The following is an 18,643-nucleotide window of genomic DNA, read 5'->3' as shown; positions in this document are numbered from 1 at the left end:
TGAAATCTGCCAGGGTTTTGTGGTGGCTGGGCCAGCTATTGGCTTCTTCGGTGGCAAAGCTGCTGAGGTTCTCTGCACAGCAGGTCCCTGGGAACCATGTTGGCTCCTGCTGCGTGGCTGGTGCAGGTAGCCTCTGCCTGCCCTTCTTATTCTTAGGCATCTCCATACATCCCAGCTTTGCTGGCCCCTGGTGGGTTGAAGGCAAAGTGGGTCCTTCTTGTGGTGTTCTAAAAGGCTGGAGGAGCTGACCGCTCACCCTGCTCTCCACTTTCCAGCAGGAGTTCCCTCGTGACACTGAGCAGGGCCGGTCTGGGGCACAGGAGGATGCAGGCAAAATAAAGCTGTTCTTCCTTCCCTTTTTGTACCATTACTCCCAGGTGTTTTGTTCCACTGTATTGCTGAAGTTTAAGTGGACTCCAGTGTTCTCCCAGTACTATTTTTATTCATGGGTAGCTGTCTGATTGTGTATCTTTGTAGGGTACAGAGCCTGGGACCTCCTATTCTTCAGTCTTGGTGACATCACTCTCAAAAATATCACATTTTTATAAAACTTCATCAATCACATTGGATTATAGAACCTCTGAGAAAATGTAGGATAAAGAAAATAAATGTTGAACTCCGTGTTTTCCGAACTTTTTGAGCACAAAACACTTACTGATACGCCATGAAAATAATGTTCCTCAGCACACCAGGTGTGTAGGTCCTAGAGGTTAACTCAGCCTTGGCCCTGCGGATCCAGCTCCCCCTAGTGCCCACGAGAGGAGCAGCAGGCGGCTTCCCGTTGGGAAAGTCCCTTCCCTTCTGGCTCTCCCAGCACGGAGGCTGATCCCTGGACAGCACTGAGTCTTTGCGGCTCCCAGGGTGCTTGTGAAGTACGGAATTTAAATATGCCCTTACTATAGATTGATCATTTTCGGGCTGTCTTTCCTAGTTTTTTTATGTTAGCAAAATAGGAGGAGGAAGACAGTTTTTCTTTTTTATCCGATTTCAAAATGCTGCCTTTATTTTCCAAGTAAAGCAATTTTTATTTTCTTCATGGTATTCCCCACTTCATCTTTGAATATCTTCATTCAGATAAGGTTAAAATTATTGGGCAATCTGCTCTATATTCCAGCTAAGTCAGATAATAGTCTTAAAATACTGGAAGATTTCCTCAGTTTTGTGCTATTTATGATGTAATAGCTACAGACATAACACACTTTTAAATTTATTCTGCCTTACATTTTCTCTCTCCCTTTCATGTGTCCTCAACAGCAAAGCTGTAGATCAAGCACAGACTCCTGCATCTGCCCATTTCTGTGGTGTAAATACTCTCACCAGGGTCACTTTCATGCTACCAACCTCATATCACTGAGCATGGAGTTGGCACACGGCACGCCAGTGTACTGCATTTCCAACATACAAATACAATACATGTAAACCACCTCAAGATAGTAATGAGGAAGTAATGAATTTTGAGTATTTGTTACATTTTAAAATTTACTTTATTGTACGTTTCATTTTTTAATAATGAGCATGTCTAACAACTCACAACATTCCTGAAATTTTAACAGCCAGCTCTTCCAAGCCAACCTAAGCTGGATGCAGCACAATATGATATTGTTCCCCAAATTCCTGTTGCTTGTTCGGAGAACAAGCCACAGACGACAAACTCTGTGTTGCCTCTGAGGCTGCGGAGACAGCACAGGGGGACATGACGGTGTCTGTGTGTTCCAGACGGGTCCGTCAGCCAGCCGGACGTGGCCGCCCACTTCTGCCCGGACCACAAGGCACCCATGGTGCTGTTCCTGGACCGTGTGTACGGCATTAAGGATCAAACGTTTCTGCTCCACTTGCTGGAGGTCGGATTTTTACCCGACTTAAGAACCTCTGCCTCTCTAGATACAGTAAGTATCTAAAATAAGAAAAAATAGTTTTCCCACCAGTGTAAATTAGTGTCTTTGGATTCAGCAGTGACTATTCACTAATATACTCACCGATTACACACTAGTAGCTTGTTTTAAAGGGTAAAAAAACAGAGTCCCCAAGAAATGGGAGATCTTAATTTATTGCGCCAGCGACTTAGATGTATATAAACTTGACCTCAAATATTCAACCAGTTCCCTTTATTCCAAAGTTTCTCAACATTTATAATATTTTGGGGGGGGAAAGGTATCCTGTGAATTACAGGATGTTTAGTGGCATCCTGGCCTCTACCCACCACCCCCCAAACCAATTCTGGATTTCACCACATGTCTCCTGTGGGGCAAACATCATCACGTGAAAAGTAGGGCTCTATCACTTATGAGAGAGGCTGGCTGGCCTCACCAGAGGCTGGCAATACTCTTCCCGCTCTTACTTCCTAAGTTTAATACACTGTCAGGCAAGATAGTCCGAAGCCAACAGACTTCAGGCATGACAAGGCTAAGACAAGAGGGCAAGGGCAAATCCAAGTTTGGAAGTCAGGTGTGAAGTACGGTAACCCATTATCAACAGACATGAAGGCAGGAGGCCCCAGAGTTGAAGAGCACAGATGCCTGATGCCCTAAGTCAGGGCTAAACAGAGACCCGATGCCCCAGAAGTACTGGGTCCAAGAAGATAGACTGTTCAAATCAGCTTAAGTCTAAGAACATTTTATCAGTTTAGAGTTTGTTTTTTCTTAAGAGCCAGAAGCGTGTCTTCTTGATCAGTCATAAAGTTGCCCAAAGGCACCACCTGGTGTCCAGCCCAGATAGCAGCCTGAGTTCTGGGCTGGGTGTCACATAGCCGACACCTGGACTGGACTGGGTTTGATTTGAATGGGTTGCCTGCAGGTGGAAAGCAGTATGATCCTCATTGCCCTCCCCCTGCCCAGGTCTGCATGAGAGCTCCGTCCCTGTCTCTGGCTTGGGACTAAGCAATGGTATATGACGCGTGCCCACCTGCCTGCAGTGAGCACGGAACGCTGCAGATGGTTCGTCAAAGCACGAGAAAGAACATACACAGAGACAACCAGGTTCTGTGGGGGAATCGGGACAGAACAGCCATTCCTCACATGGGGAGCGCCTTGGCCACCCTCTCTCCTGGAGGGCGCCATGGCCACTCCTCACGTGGGGAGCACCTCCTGCCCATACCCAAGCAGCTTTTTATTGAGAAAACAGCTTTAGTTTGTGGATTCACAGTCTGGCAGAAAAGATTAAAAGATGTAAACAACTTACAAAGGTGGGGGCAGCACTCCTGCTAAGAATCTGGGCAAGTTTTGGGGTTTTTAACATATTGCTTAAAGGGCTAGTTTTCGTTTCCTGTCTGTGCTTTTAAATTCCAAGATAATAACATCCTCCAGCAAACAGATCTCACAGGATCTTGCATATTCTATGTCCCAGGCCTGATTACCCCGGGGGTCCGCCGTTTCTGGTCTGGGCTGTTTCGCCCCTGCAGGTCTCAGAAGACAAAGGCAGCTAGGAGACTTGGATTTCTCTCATCCAAGAGCAAAGACTCAGGCTTTGACAAAGCCAAAAGGGGCAGGGGTTGATGTCTGATCACCCCTTCATTTCCACAGCCCCGTGAGTCTTATCTCTGTCATTCCTTCGTGAACTCGTCATTCTCTATCCAAGAGAATTGTTACCCGTCATTGACTGCCGTTCAAGCCAGGGAAATAACTTTTGTCTCCTTCAGTGGCTCCTGGTCCGGAGGTCTTTCAGCCTAAGTCACGGGGGGATTACAGCTTCCTGAGACCAGGCAGGGCGGCCCCCAACAGGTATATCCATGAAGGTGTTAGGGTGATCCTTTTGGATAATTAAAACAATGCTCCCACAGCTTGTTTTCAGCTTTTCAATAAATTCCTTGGTTTAAAACATAATGATTTTTTAACTTGTGGGATATTCCCAAGGTTCCTGATCAAAGCATTCAATTTTTTATACATGAAATCAATAGCAAATGCTGTTCTAGCATTTGGTGTCCGAGCCACATGCTTGTCTTAGCACCGTCTACAAAAGCAGTTTTAGATTCAGTTTCTCAGCACACACATTTTCATGCATTCTTGTCTGAAAACTTTTAAGCCACTGTAATAAAAGCTAGGTCCTTCTTCATTGTAATTACTCTGTTAAAGTGATAAATGTGAAGGATTCAGTACAATTACTCAAACTCCTAGAAAACAAGGTTTTGATAATTAAGAGGAACACCCAGGAATGTGTACAGTTCAAAGAAAACAGTTTATCAGATTGTAACTTACAGATACAATTATTGCGATGATCACAGAAAATGATGATAATATTTCATCTCTGTGAATCTCAAGGTTTCTTTTAAAGTTTTGCAGTTTTCAGAGATGATAGTTAAATATGCTGTGGCTGCCCTGGCTGGGTGGCTCAGTTGGTTGGAGCATCATCCCATACACCAAAAGGTTGTGGGATCGAACCCCAGTCAGGGCAAATACCTAGGTTGCATGTTTGGTCCCTGGGTAGGGAACATACAGGAGGCAACTGATCGATGATTCTCTCTTACATCAATATTTCCCTCCCTCTCTCTCTCTCTCTCTCCCCATTCCTCTCTCTCTAAAATATCAATAAATGTATCCTCAGATAAAGATTAAATCATAAATCAAATGCTTTAGCTAAATTTAGTGTCACTAAGTGGGCCTTCCTTGAATCTGGCCTGTCTAAATACACCGGAGAGCACGAGGGGAGTGAGAATCACAGCAGGTGTAGAGAAGGGCCTGCGTTTCTATTTCTTGGACAGTTGCTCCCATGTAAAATGAGATCTGCCCTCATATCACTTACTACATTGTGAATTGTTCATGATGCTCATAAATTAAATGATGGGGCTCAGAATTCCTCCACTCTCTGCAAAACCAGCGAAATGAGAGCTGGCTTGGCCTTTACTCACTAATTCCAGAACCACAAGAGAACGACGTGTGAGTTTCCCTAAGATGAGAGAAAAGAGCTACAACAGGAAAGATAATGCAGTTGAGCTTTGCAGACAACAAGGAGATTGGATTAGACTGGCCATCACGTGATTTTAACAGTTTAGAAATCTCTGAGGAGAGTGGATGTTTGTGGATCATTTAGAATGAGTTAGGACCAGCCAATCTTTGCTTTTCACCTGTTTATTTTTTAAAACAGGATTTTTTTCTCATTTAAAATGCAAAAGAACAATCAGTCTGCTGAGAAGGTACAAAGTTGTTACTTTGTTCCGGTGAAGCACTGATATGTGTGAGCTTCCCTGCCCGGCTTGGTGGGCGCTCAGTTCGTGGGGTGAGCTTTGCTCTCTTTCCAGGGGAGCTTGACCAGTCTCCCTGTGCCCTTCCCTAGGTTTCCCTGAGCACCACGGAGGCTGCGCTGGCACTGAATCGGTACATATGTTCTGCTGTGCTCCCGCTCCTCACAAGATGCGCCCCTCTCTTTGCTGGAACAGAACACTACACCTCTCTGATCGATTCTACACTCCAGACAATATACAGGCTTTCCAAGGGACGTTCCCTCACCAAAGCTCAGAGGGACACCATAGAAGAATGTTTGCTTGCTATTTGCAAGTAAGTACCCCGCCCCTGTTTTTCTCCTGTGTGCATGCATCCACGGCAGCTGCATTTAATCGTGTAATCAATCTAAAAACTGGCGTATCCAGTCTGAGGAAGCTTCCAGCCTGTGCCGTACAACAGCCCTCCCCCAGACATCTCCTCTGAGGATGCGCTTTGTCCCAGGCCCTTTCTGATCCTTGAGGAGGAGGGTGGAGGTGCAGCTCAGCCTCTAGCCCTCAGCGTTGGGGGACCAGGAGATGAAACTGTCTTTCAGGCCTGTAGTATTCCAAAGAACTACTGTTTTAGTCCCTAAGACAGAGCTGGAAGCAGGATTTCCCCTCTAAATGAGTGGGCCCTTTGCACAGAGGCCAGCCTCTATGACTTCGAATCAAAGCAACCCTCCTCTCGACCTCAGAGACTGGGAGCAAGGAGAAGGCATCTCCAGTGCCAGGGGGGAAGGCAGGGCAATAGTTTTCACCACTGCAAATGTGCACCAGAGCCTCCAAGGACAGAGCTAAAGTCACCCCATGAGCCTTGGCTCCTCAGGAAACTATGTCAGATCAGGTAGGGTCAAAGAAAGAAGGGCTCTTCCTGCAGCTGCTGGTGCAGGACCAGGGCTCCTGCTTTAAGCCCGTTTTCCACCTCAGCTGCACATGAGAATCACCTGGGGAAATACCAGGTTCATGCCTCAAGGCCCAAGTCATACCTCTGCCCCCAAATCCAGCCTCTGGGGATGAAAACTCGAGCCTTTGAAGCTGCCAGGTGATTCCATAATGCAGCCCAGGTGGAGAAACTCTGCTGCTAGTTGTCCCGGAGACAGGACCAGCACACAGTGGGTCTGGTCATGGCTCTTGGTGAAGAAGCTGTTTCCCAGCCACACAAGGTGACTGACTCTGTATTGAGGGGCTAGGCCCACCTAGGGGAAAAACAGTTGATTGTTGCTTTAGAACATCAAACTAAAAGACAATCCCACACTTGTATTTCAAATATAATCATGACCCTTACATTTACAGTGCTTCATTAAAAATGGAGCTGCATCTTCTGTCTTTCTGTCTTCTAATGCCTACAGACTTCAACTTTCGGGTTGGCCAAAGAGTCTGCTTAGTTTTTTCTCTGAAGTAAATGACATATTTTTCATTTTCACCAATAACTGTATTGATTTGGATAGCCTGAGTATGTCGGCTATGTCCCATGAGGTATAACATTGATTGTCCTCATTAATGTTTTGATTTGATCGCTATCAACTTCAGCTGGTCTACCTGACCATGGAGCATCGTCCAGTGAGAAACCTCCAGCACGACACTTTGTAAAAGTTTCTTTGCAAAACAGTTCTGACATATTCAATCAACCACCTTCATACACTGCACAAATCATTTTTGTGTTTCAGTTGTGTTTTTACCTTTCTTGAAATAATAAAGCATCATGTGCTAAAAATGTGTATTATCTTCCACCTTCAATATTTAAGTGGCTACACAAAAATTCAACAATTCTGATAAGTTTTTCTTAATCCATACTGATATGACAGCTGTCACAATACATTCTAACAAAATTGTTTGGAATGAAGTTAAAGAAAACTAAGCACAACTAGAGCCATCATACAGAAAAAAACAAACATTTTGGCCACCCCAGGCCTTTGGGGACAGACTGTGTCAGGGGACACCTGCGTCGCTGTCCAGTGCTGTTTGCCTGGGTTTGGAGGAGAGGGCAGAGGGTGGGGCGCAGGGGCCTCCACCAGGGCCCCATAAAAGGGAAAGGGGCTTCTCTCTGAGCTCCCCCACCAAAATCAGGGCCTGTCCTCGGACGCTATTTCATTCATTCCAAGACTGTTATAACTGGCAGAGAATCAAGCTCATTAGAATGTTTGGTCCTGAAAGAGAGAGCGCAGGGCAGAAGCACTCACGGGCGTCTAGGAACCGACAGGGCCCCGGGTGTCCGCTCTGCCGCTGCGAAAGGAAGAGCGACAGCCCACTACTTGTGTGGATGGGTCTCTGCTTTTCTCCTCCACGACGGCAGGGGAACGAAGGGTGAGGTCACACACACAGAAATCCTGTCGCTGTCGAGTCTGTAGCTGGCACCCACAGCTGCCACAGACCTTGTTCTGCCTTTTGCTGGATTCGAGCTCGGGCCTGCGGAGGAGCCCTGTCTGCCCGCAGGAGCACTCTCCCAGCATCAAAGGCGAGTCGGTGGGACTGATGAGAACTGCCAGTGCTCTTAGAGGACCAGACCTGGGGGGAGTTAGAATTTTACATCAAACTAAATTTAACGAACAGCCCTGCTACTATACTCCGAGGAGTTTCCACACCCCTCCTCTCAGTCCATACGAGCTCCAGGTACAGCGGACAAATTGGTATTCACCTAGTTACGTCATTATTTATTTTTAACAAGTCAGGAATCAAAAGAGATTTATTTTCATGCCTTGATTTTATTCAAGTTAGTCCATCTCCGGTGATTCGACCAATGAGCTAAACAGCAGTGTGAGAAGTTGAGGAATTTTACACAATAAGTGCAGGAGTCGGCAGCGAGGCCGCTTACTTTGGGCAGGTTTCGGCTGACCCTTCTCCCTGCAGGGCTTCGTGTCCCAGGAGCAGCTGTAGGGACAGTAGTGGAGCAGTCGGGTCGTGTTGTCTGTCTCTGTTTGCGTCCACCCTCCTCCCTGTGGGTGCGTCCGAGGCTTTCCTTCCTGGCATTCGACACTTGGCCATCAAAGTTGTCAACTTGGCCTCCACGGTTCCTTGGGCATCTGCAGAAAGGGTTCACGGGTCCATGAATTGAACTTCCATGCCAGACCATGTGGACCGTGTGCACGCACTTTTCTCTGCAGAAGATCCAGAGGTTCCTCCAGGCTTTTAAAGAGTTTGGCCATCAAATGTGTGACAAGCTGGAGGGACCTGGAGGGCACTATGCTAAGTGAAGTAGGCTGAACAGAGAAAGACAAATACCACATGATTTCACGTACATGTAGAATCTAAACAAAATAAATGGACAAACAAAACAGAAACAGACTCATAGATACAGAGAACAGACGGGTAATTGCCAGAGCAGAGGGTGGGTTGGGGTGGCGGGGCTGGGAGAAAAAGGGGAAGGGGTCAAGAAGCACAGATCCACAGTGGCAGAGAGGCTCAGGGACGTGAAGCACAGCACGGGAAATGCGGGCAGTAGCATCGTTGGGTCAGGTGGTTACTAGACTTCGGGGGTCATTTCATAACTTACATAAATGTCCGATCACTGCGTTATACACCTGAAACTACTATAATATTGCATGTCAACTGTAACTGAAAAAGAACTTTTTTAATCTAAGAAAGAGGTTTAAAAGTTTGGCAGTCTAAACATAAAGGCTAAATCAGTGTTGCTTATCTCTCCTTTGTCTCATTGAGAGAGACAATAAATACCACAGCTGTGAACTCTTTGATACTTGGATAAATTATTCTCTAATTAGTTAGTGCATTTGCCCTTTAAAGGAGTGTTTTTGAGGATGGAGCCTTAACCCAAAGAAATAATTCCAGTAATGAGAATTTCAAAGATCACACAGTAACTCTGGGGGCCTTAAAATTCCCTTCAGATAATACCAGTAGGTGGCCTCAGATAGCTTCCGCTTGTTTGGAGCTCAAGGTGACTTGCAGTCCTTAGAAGACTGAGCGCTGCCAGAGGAAAGGGAGGAGGCGGGGAATGGTGGGAAGAAGGGGAAGGGATTAGTTAAAGGTCTGAATGACCCATGGACTTGGACAACAGCAGACTGGGGATTGACTGTGCAGGTGGGGGCACTGGGCAGAGGAGAGCAAAGGGGGAAATTGGGACAACTGGAATAGAGTAAACAAGAATAAAAAGTAAAAATGAATAAAATGTAGTCAATTATATATCTAAAAAATAATAAAAGCCCCTTCTTTCTGTTACATTCTTCGCACTTAATCAGTAGCTACACTTTGTGCAGACTCCAGAACATCTTGTTGAGTGGCAACTGGAATGTAACCTCGGACACCTCAGTTTATTCGCTGCGTGTCCCTCTTCCTGCATTTTAACTACACTCAGTTCTTACAGTGTTTCGTCCTCCGCTGTGCTCTCCCCAAGATCTTGTGTTTTAGGAGCTCATTGTTTTGAGGCTTAGCCCTAATAGATGGTTATTGCTGGGTGTTTCTTTTATTCTTTCTTTATCATTTTCTCTTTTTTTTTTCATCCTGCCCTTCTGTTTTTCTCACTGCACACCGCAGTCACCTGAGGCCTTCCATGCTGCAGCAGCTCCTGCGGCGCCTGGTGTTCGACGTGCCCCAGCTCAACGAGCACTGCACAATGCCCCTGAAGGTGAGCCCCTCTCACTTCTGAATGCAGCCCATGCATGGCACAGGACGCTTGCCTTGCAAACTGTGATGTGGTCACAATTTGGGGAGCAAAATGCATCCTTCGTGGGCTCTGCTCCTTTAAGTTGAGTGCCAACAAGATGCAACTCACAAAATCAACCCCTTCTTGAGTGTGTTGGGGTGAAGGGGAGTGGACCTTCCGGGTTCATGCCCTGCCCCAGCATTCTACGATGGGGTCCACAAACTGCCCGTCACTTAGCGGAGGTTAGTCAGGGGACCTGGATTTGGGCTTTCCTGCCCTAATTAGGCTTTCAGAATGGGTTCAGTCTCAAAACCCTTTGAAAGCCTGTTGTTATTCAAGTACAAAAACTTAAGTGTTCCTTCTCTCTTCCAGACTGTTTTGTGATTTTACTTTTTTTTATAACAGATCCTCTTTTCTTCTTTACTAATGAAAAGGAAGCTCTCTCTCCCCCTCCCCCTCTCCCCCTCTCCCTCTCCCCACTCTCCCCCTCTCCGTCTCTCTTGTTTTCTCCTTTCTGGTTTTCTCATAAAGTACAAACATTTCATCACTAGCACTGTGAGCATCTTGGCCTGGGGAGGGGCACAAGAATCAGCCCCCACACCCACACACAAGAGGGCATTTTTTTATCTTTTACCTTTGTGCCACCTGCAATATTAGCACATTCAAAAGTGTCAGCCACAGTCAAAAATTCTGCCTAGTGATTTTAACAGAATTTTTCCTTCTTTTCAGAAATAGTCCAAGCAAAGGTTTCAAGAAGCATTTTTACTGGGATAAACAGAATTCCCAGGAGCCTTTAGTTCAGTCCTTTCTCCTCACCAGGCAGAGAACAGCTTGTTGTCAGGTTCCACCTCCCTCCATGGGCTCACTCAGCTCTCTAACCCTAACTGCTCCAGTTCTCATCTCAAAAGGTACCACAGCTGAGAACCACGGTTCTCACAGTTCAACTTGACACTGCTTCCTCTGCAGGCCTGTGCTGTCAGCTGGATTCTGGCTCCCAAACAGGCATCTTGAATAGCCCTCAATGCACTCCCTTGTACCTCTTAGTTCAGGTATTTTTCTTGGAGGATCGAGAACATTGGCAGTGTGCTTCTGCCCTCTGCTGGCCATATGTGGAACTACTGTAACACAGAAGGGGGAAAGAAGGGAAGGAAGCCCTGGGCACTAATCCACCTAGAGAAAATCTTCGGACCCACAAGGTGCCTCCCACCACCCTGTCCCCATATCAGCGTCACCCAGCATCTTCCAGATTTATAAGATCTTTCAGTGAGGTCTAAGGGCACATTAGGAGGCACGAGAATTATTTAGACAGACTCAGTTCAGGCTGGAGCTCATCAGGCATGAAGCAGACCATTTCCAGTGGTGTCTGAGGGCCTCTGTAGATAACTCATCTGTTGCAAATGTTGGTTTGGCTCTCCTGATGGTCAGTTGCTCTTTTCTTTTCCCCTGCTTGTTGCTGATGCCTGTGGATCCCCTCCCCCCTGCCCCACACCGTGCGATACTGTTGCCGACCTTCCAGCTTCTGACGAATCACTATGAGCAGTGCTGGAAGTACTACTGTCTGCCGTCGGGGTGGGGGAGCTACGGCCTCGCTGTGGAGGAAGAGCTGCACCTGACAGAGAAGCTCTTCTGGGGGATCTTCGATTCCCTGTCCCACAAGGTGAGGGCAATACTTCCAGAGAGACAGGGAGGCCCTCCGGGGCCCAGGCTGCTACACATTGCAATGGCTAACCTCTGTTCAGCCTTGACCGTGGGCTAGGGGCTGCACTTCACAAGCATGCTCTATCCATTCCTCCTTACCACCACTCCCTGAAATGGGAACTACTCTAATCCTCGTCTCACCAGGGAGCAACTGGCGAGTGGTCAGACACGCAGAGCTGACACAGGGGAGAGAGACCACCAGAGTAAATTACAAAAAGGTTTCCTGGTTTCAGTATGAGGACGGACCCCACCACCATTCCCTGACCCCAGCATTGCGTGGCCCTGTCAGCTAGTCTTCACCAGGTTCCAGCCTAGAGGAGACGTCGGCACGTCTGCCCTGAGGTCAGGGCATGGGATTTCCAGGAGACTTGAAGCCGCAGCGGGGAGGTTCTTCCTGGCCACCATTTGAGGAGGCTGAGGGAGAACTGGGGGCCTCGGAAGCCAGAGCCTTCCTGCACCGTCTGACTGGAATACAGCTCCAACACTCCGACTGGCCTCCACCTCACCTGACCCCAGCTTACGTAGATTTTTGAGGTCCTCAGCTCTAAAGGCAGACCATGAATAGGTCTGGTTTTCTTACAGAAGTCCGGAACATGTGTATATGTAGCGTGTTCACCTGCATGTACGTTGTCTTTACGCCTTTATTCCTATGGTTTCTAAAAGCAGACCAAAAGCTGCCCCTAACCCCACGTTTTTGGCTGAAATGCCTTCCTGGCCGGGTTCAGGGAAGAATGGACATGCTCTTGAGCAGGCTGCCGTGAGGTCAGCATGGGGCCCTGTCAGCTGCGGAGGAGCCTGGCCCCGTTTCCTGCACCCTGTGCAGTCACAGGCTGCACCGCTGCCGCGAGCCTCTACGGCAGGCGAGTTCATAGACATTTCCAGCCCAGCAAGGACCACTTTAACCCTTAGCTATCCTGAAATTAACTATTCCAGAGACATTGTTGTAAACCGTGATTTAACGTTTCTCAAGGACCCCTCGGTTTCCTCCAGAATGTGTCAGAGGGCTGCCGTGCTGCCGTGTTAGTCACCGGGGACAAGTGAAGGCCTTGCTTCTGCCTGGTGGCCGCGGTTCCCACTCCTGCGCTGACAAAGTCTTCGGTTTTCCCCACAGAAGTACGACCCAGACCTCTTCCGGATGGCCCTGCCCTGTCTTAGCGCCATAGCCGGGGCCTTGCCGCCAGACTACTTAGACACCAGGATCTCGGCCACGCTGGAGAAACAGCTCTCAGTGGATGCAGATGGCAACTTCGACCCCAAGCCTATCAGCACCCTGAAGTGAGTCCAGAACCACCTCTGTGCTGGTTCTGCCTTTGGCCCCGTGGCCGGTGTTCTCTCTCCGCAGGCAGCGAGACAGTGAGAGTCCCTTCCTTCCCTCCGGCCAGCACTGCTGTCCTTTCTCTGGACACCACAAGTCACACCAGGCACTGGGGTTTGCCCTCAATTCCTGAAGGATTCATGCCTCCATACCTGGTTATATGCTGTGTTGTAATATTTCCAGGCTTTTGTTTTAGAGGGTGGGTTTAGTTTATTTATGATAAGAGGTGGGTATTCCTCCACAAAGAAATGTCATCTGAGGCATTGTCAGAAGCCACCCTGACAAATAAGCCAATAAGTTATTAATGAGTTTTTTGACAAAATCTTCCCTCTTTGGGAGGTAGGTCTGTGCCATCCCAGTAGCTCCTTTCGTCATGACAACCCCACAGATAACGGACAGCAGGGCCCCGACAAGGCCTCAGGGGTGCCTGACGGCAGACAGGGCAAGGCCCCTGCCTGGGAGACGGGCCCCGCTCTCGGCTGTGCCAAGGGGTGCTGACACTCCAGAATAACCCCACAATAGCACCTTCAGTCTCTCCCCCTCCGATTCCCCAGCGCCTCTCACTGGAGGTGGTTAGGCCATGGACGAAACGTACACCCGATTGTAGCTGGTGGCGCTTCTGCCTCAGCCATGATTATGTGTGGGGGAGCGTGCCGTCCTCACCTCCAGGGGCTTGGTAGAAGAAGAGCTCCAAGACTTCCTCAGCACGAACAGGGAGGCAAGACATCCTAGATGAGCCCCTCGGACTTGGGTTTTGTGGCAATAGCTCTCAAAGGGCCCGAGCCCTGTCCTGGGGCTGCCAGCTTTGATAATGTGTGAAATTCGTGTTTGGGAGGTTAGGTACACGGCCCATCAGACCGAGCCTTGAACTGGGCGGATGGTGAGAAACAGAATTGAACCTGCTCTGAGGAAGAGGTCAGGGGCCCAAGAGAAGGCAGGCGTTTGCTTCAGACACCTCCACCCTCTGAAAATACGAGTGTGCTGAAGGATGCCAAATGGTGCGATAATGTGGATGCTTTTGTAAATGTTATGAGACAACCTTATACTCTAGGAATCAGGTGCTGATGAGCAGTTCCATGTTAACTTGAGAGTTCTCATTTCCTCACCTACACCTGGATACCAGTCTGGTTCTGCAAGTAATGTGAGTCATAGAGACGAACTCTCACTAACTTGGGCAGGAAAGGACCTTAATGTAAGGATGAGGGGTTGTTATCAAAACCTAGTGAAAGGCTGACTAGCCTGGCCTCAGTAAGGTCAGAAACCAAGACACAGTAGCCAGACGAACAGCCTTCAGGGGTCCCCGTTGGGTGAATCCCCTTGAAGGGTTTGCTACCCTGGTCTCATCTGACTCAAGACCCTCATTCCTGGAAAAGGGAGTCTGAGTGGCCGGGACAGGGGCCCCTTCTCAGACAGTTCACACCGGGCCGTGGGCAGCGCAAGATTTGTTCCTAAAGGAAAAGGGAGGTGCTGTGACCAGCAGAAGGGACCCAAGCTGTCAGACTGCTACACTTCCAAATTTCTAGTATTTAAGTGTGAGTTGCTGAACCCAAAAAAGTAGACAACCACGATTTTTGTAACGGTTGGTTCTCTAGCTTCCCATTCCTGCCATTCCCAGAGCGCAGCCCTGAGGCAACAGGCCGGTGTCTTCGAATGGAGGGATTCTCACTGTGTAACCTAGACAGGTTTGACCCGGGAGGCCAAGCGGTTCTTCGGGGGCCAAGAGAACCCAGAGCAGCTGGAGGGAGGCCACCTACACTGCAGAGCCTCCTGTGGCCGCGGGACCATGCAGCGCCGTACGTACACTCAGGAGGCTCCCTGGGTGTGTGTGGTGTCCAGCTCCAGGTCCGGGCTACCCAGTGGATCATATCCAACTTCTCCGTCTTGGCTGGTGGCGGTTCTGTCTCAGCTCTGATTGTTTCCACCACCAGCCAAACGGATGGCTGATTGTTGGTTCTGGGCTTCTTTTCGGCACGTCTGGCTAAGGTGCTTGGGGAGGTTGTAATTTGGTTTTTCCTTTTTCCCCCCTTCTCATTTCAGTTTCTCCTTGCCTGAAAAATTGGAGTACATCGTCACCAAGTATGCTGAGCACTCACATGACAAATGGGCCTGTGAAAAGGTAGGCATTATCCTCCAGCTGACAGTCGTCAGGGGAAACCAGCCCAAGATCAATGAAGGGTCCGTCCTGGAAACCTGCTTGGTCTGTCCAAGCAACAGACTCGCTGCTCAAGAGCGTTCATTATTTCCGAGAGGGGTCAGAGCGGGTCGGAGAAGTAATCAGCAGCAGTCGGAGCTGCTGCTTTTTGTATTTTTCCAGAAAATGATCGATTCTGTTAGTCTTCAGTCCTTTCTCAAGATTGCATTTCCTGGAGCTTGCACCCAAGCACATACTTGTATGTGTCTGATGCAAACACTTAATGTAAGGTGGGAGGCTTTTATTACACTTTTCCTTTAAAATGTTTTTCTCTCTGGAAAATGGAAAATGAAATTGAAAGCCTTAACCTTGCATTTTGCCAGGAAACTGGATTTTATTCTAGGGAAGGAGGGCACACCTCTCCCTATGGCAGGCAGCGGTAGGAGTCCCAGACGCTTCCTATTAATAAGCCTGTCCATCTGGTGTTTAAAATTCCTCAGCACATGAGGTCAGGCTGCCTAATAAGTTTAATTGCTCTGTCAGCCCTTTAATGCTGGCAGGCAGGGTAGAAGGAATGTGCCAAAGACACCCAGGGTTCCTATGCGCAGCCAGTTAAAGGTTGGGGCCAGAGCTCACCTGCAGCTTCAGATGGAATCATGCACTGAGGCCACAGCAAGGCCGCAGGGACCGCCTGCGTGTGGCGCTCCCTGGAGAGGGCACACGTGTGCCCCTGGCTGAGCCCCTGCACTGGCCCAGGCTCAGCTCTGCTTCCACAGGAGCCAAGAATCACAGCAATCATCGTAACTGTAGACCGGGCTGAAACCTCACCGTTTAAGAGCAGGGCTTGGCAAAATGTTCCTGTAAAGGACCAGAGAGTAGACTTTGTGGCCAGTCTCCACTGCAGCTACTCCTCTCTGCAATTAGAGAACAAAGCAGCCACAGACAATGTGTAAATGAGCATGTGTGCTTGTGTGCCAGTGAAACTGTGTTCATAAAACAGACGGTCAACCGGAGTTGGCCCCAGGACTGCAGTTGGCCGGACCCCGCTCAAGAGCTTGTTATTTTCTCAGCACTCTTTACATATGCTGTGTGGCCAGCCTGTGAAACAGGGAAAAACAGCACCCAGTCCACCCATAGTATTGGCCAGTCCATCACTAAGCCATGTGGGTTTACCTCCTTAGTCTCTCTGGGATCAAGTGACTCTCCCTATCCCAACCCCGTGGCTTCAGTTCAGGCTACCAGCCTCTTTGGCCCAGAGGATTGTGATCAGCTCAGCAGTCTGCCCGTGAGCATTTCCTTCCGCCTGTTCTTCACACTGCAGGCAGGCGATGGTTTCAGTGTAGGACGCACTTGGTCCTAGCCTACCGCCGTTCTCCATTACAGCCCCTTCTCCTCATTAAAGTTCCTTAAGAGCTTCTAACTATTTTTAACACAAAGGTCAAAATCTTTAGTGTGGTCTGACAGGCACTGCCTAGCCTGGCCTCTGCTACCATCTCTAGCCTCATCTCTCACTTCACCCTCTGCCCTCCAGCCACATCCCCTTCTCCTCCCACCTCCCCTCCCCCGACACACACACACACTACAGGTGCCTGAGACCCCCCCCCCCCCACTTCTGAGCCAGGTGCCTATCTGCACTCTGACATGCACACACACCGCTCATCAATTCATCCCTCAAATACCCGTCCAGGTGTGATTTCCTCGGATGCCTCTTGCCCAGACTTTCAGCTGTGGGCCCTCTTGGCACCTTGCTCTTTTCCATCATGGTGCCTTTATAGCAGCTTACACAGTACTGTTTACAACACGTGTATGTTTGTACCAGTTGTCAACTGCACGTTTGCTGGCTCAGTGTTTGGTTCCTCTCTCTCTTCCACTGCACTGTGCACTTCATGTTTGTGAGGAACCGTGCTGGCTCCCCATGGCCAGGTGGGCATCAGTTATCTCACAAGAAGAAGAATTTCGTCCCTGTCCTCAAGACCCCGACAGAGACCAGGCTGGTGATCGCCAGAGGGGAACCAGAGTGGGGACTGGGCGAAAGGGGTGAAGGGACTGAGAAGTGCAGATCGGCGGTTACAGAGCCGTCACAGGGATGTAACGTGCAGCGCGGGGAATGTACTCAGTGATGTTGTGATGGCTGTGTATGCTGCCAGGTGTGTGCTGGAAATATCAGCGGGAACGCTAAAGTCTGATTGTCTAATCACTGTGCTGAACACCTGAAACCAATGCACAATAATGCTGAAGGTAAACCACAATTGAAAAATGTTTTAAATTAATTAATCAGAAATAAAAACTCTACAGTCCTGTGGGAGGAACAGAATAGACCGGCCACAGTGGCGCAGGTCATTGGCACAGGTGTTCACTGCTGTGGCGGGCACGAGCACAGGGCTAGAGTGCCAGGGGCGGCCCCTAGTCCAACAGTGGGGATCAGGGGCACTTCCTCCAGCTGGCGACATCTGCAGTAGGTGATGGGGATGGGGGAAGCAGGTGCAGATCCAGGGAGGCGAGGGGGAGTGTGGTGGCTCTAGGGGCTGTAGAGCACTGTGGCAGGTCCACAGAGTGGGGAGGGTGGCAGGGGGAGAGTGGGGAGATGCGTCCAGACGGTGTGGCCAGCCCCTCACCGTGGCTCTAGAGGCCAGGAAGAGTGTGCATTTCACCATGATGGCAGCTGGGAATCAGACACTTTTAAAGCAGTGGAGTGCCCTGATCAGGGTGATTTTATAAGTATCAACTCTCAGTGGTGTAGAAAATGGAGTATACAATGCACAATCTGTGTCAGGCATGCCAGAGGTACCCTTGGAAACATCAAAGCAGAGGTTAAAGAGGTTTGGAAATTAGGAGGGAGGTCTGGGCTGGACATACTGCTTTCTGATTAGTCCTGTTATGGACTCTGGGCTTCAATTCGATCACCCAGGGAGAATCTTTGAGTTGTGAGGTTATTTGTAGGAATCAGGGACTCTTATCTCTGTGTCCACAATGCCTGGGACAGAGTCGAACACCTACACTAGTAGACATTCAAGCAATGTTTGTTGAATGACTCTTGAAATTCATAAACTGCTGTGACTCTAGGAAACATGCATTGCCACAGTTTTGCTGTGCGGTTGGCAAACAAGGAAAGCAGTGGTTGGGGGTCCCACCCTCATGTACCTTTAGCCTTGACTTCAGTCCTCACCTGTAAACGTAATACACTGACCTGAGAAGCACTGTTCTCTGGTCTTTGGAAACATCCTTCTTTCTGCAGTGAGCCTGAAACACAGGCGAGTAAGTGGAGGGGACAGCAACTAAAACGAGAAGAAAGGAAGGAGCAGAGTTCGAAACCTGGGGGCAGGAAGCCTGACAGCCTTAATGGATCAGTTAGACGTGTGGGGGAGAGGGTAATTTCCGAGCTCTGTCACATTCCATTATGCCATTTGTTTGGTGAAAATAGAAGCTAGGATTTGGGTCACATAGCAGGGCCCTTTGGGTGCCAAGGGTATTTGAACTGAGAACATTTCTTCAGAGTCAGAATGGATGGAAATATGGAATTTCGCTGGACGAAAACGTGAAGACCCATCCGCTGATAAGGCCTTTCAAGACATTAACAGAGAAGGTAAGGGACGGGCCTCAGGTAACACTGAGTGGCCGCCCTGCTTGTCCTTCCTTGGGAACTGTCTCAGATTGTCAGAGTTGAGGGCACATTCATCCTCCAATTCCTTAGGACTTTTAAGGACTCCCTACACT

General features: G+C 48.9%; 1 protein-coding gene across 1 annotated transcript in view; it reads left to right on the top strand.

The window, feature by feature from the left end:
- RYR3 (ryanodine receptor 3) overlaps positions 1 to 18,643 on the top strand; it is a 502,054-nt gene that overhangs the window by 389,268 nt on the left and 94,143 nt on the right. Inside the window, 7 exon segments of the mRNA XM_036031373.1 lie at positions 1,717 to 1,886; positions 5,266 to 5,486; positions 9,677 to 9,767; positions 11,302 to 11,442; positions 12,595 to 12,758; positions 14,836 to 14,914; positions 18,423 to 18,512. Of these exon segments, the coding sequence (XP_035887266.1) occupies positions 1,717 to 1,886; positions 5,266 to 5,486; positions 9,677 to 9,767; positions 11,302 to 11,442; positions 12,595 to 12,758; positions 14,836 to 14,914; positions 18,423 to 18,512 (956 nt within the window).

The sequence above is a fragment of the Phyllostomus discolor genome, chromosome 1 (genome assembly GCF_004126475.2).
Source record: "Phyllostomus discolor isolate MPI-MPIP mPhyDis1 chromosome 1, mPhyDis1.pri.v3, whole genome shotgun sequence".
Classification (NCBI taxonomy): domain Eukaryota; kingdom Metazoa; phylum Chordata; class Mammalia; order Chiroptera; family Phyllostomidae; genus Phyllostomus; species Phyllostomus discolor.
The sequence above is the reverse complement of the archived record's forward strand: the minus strand, read 5'-3'. Positions and strand labels throughout refer to the sequence as shown.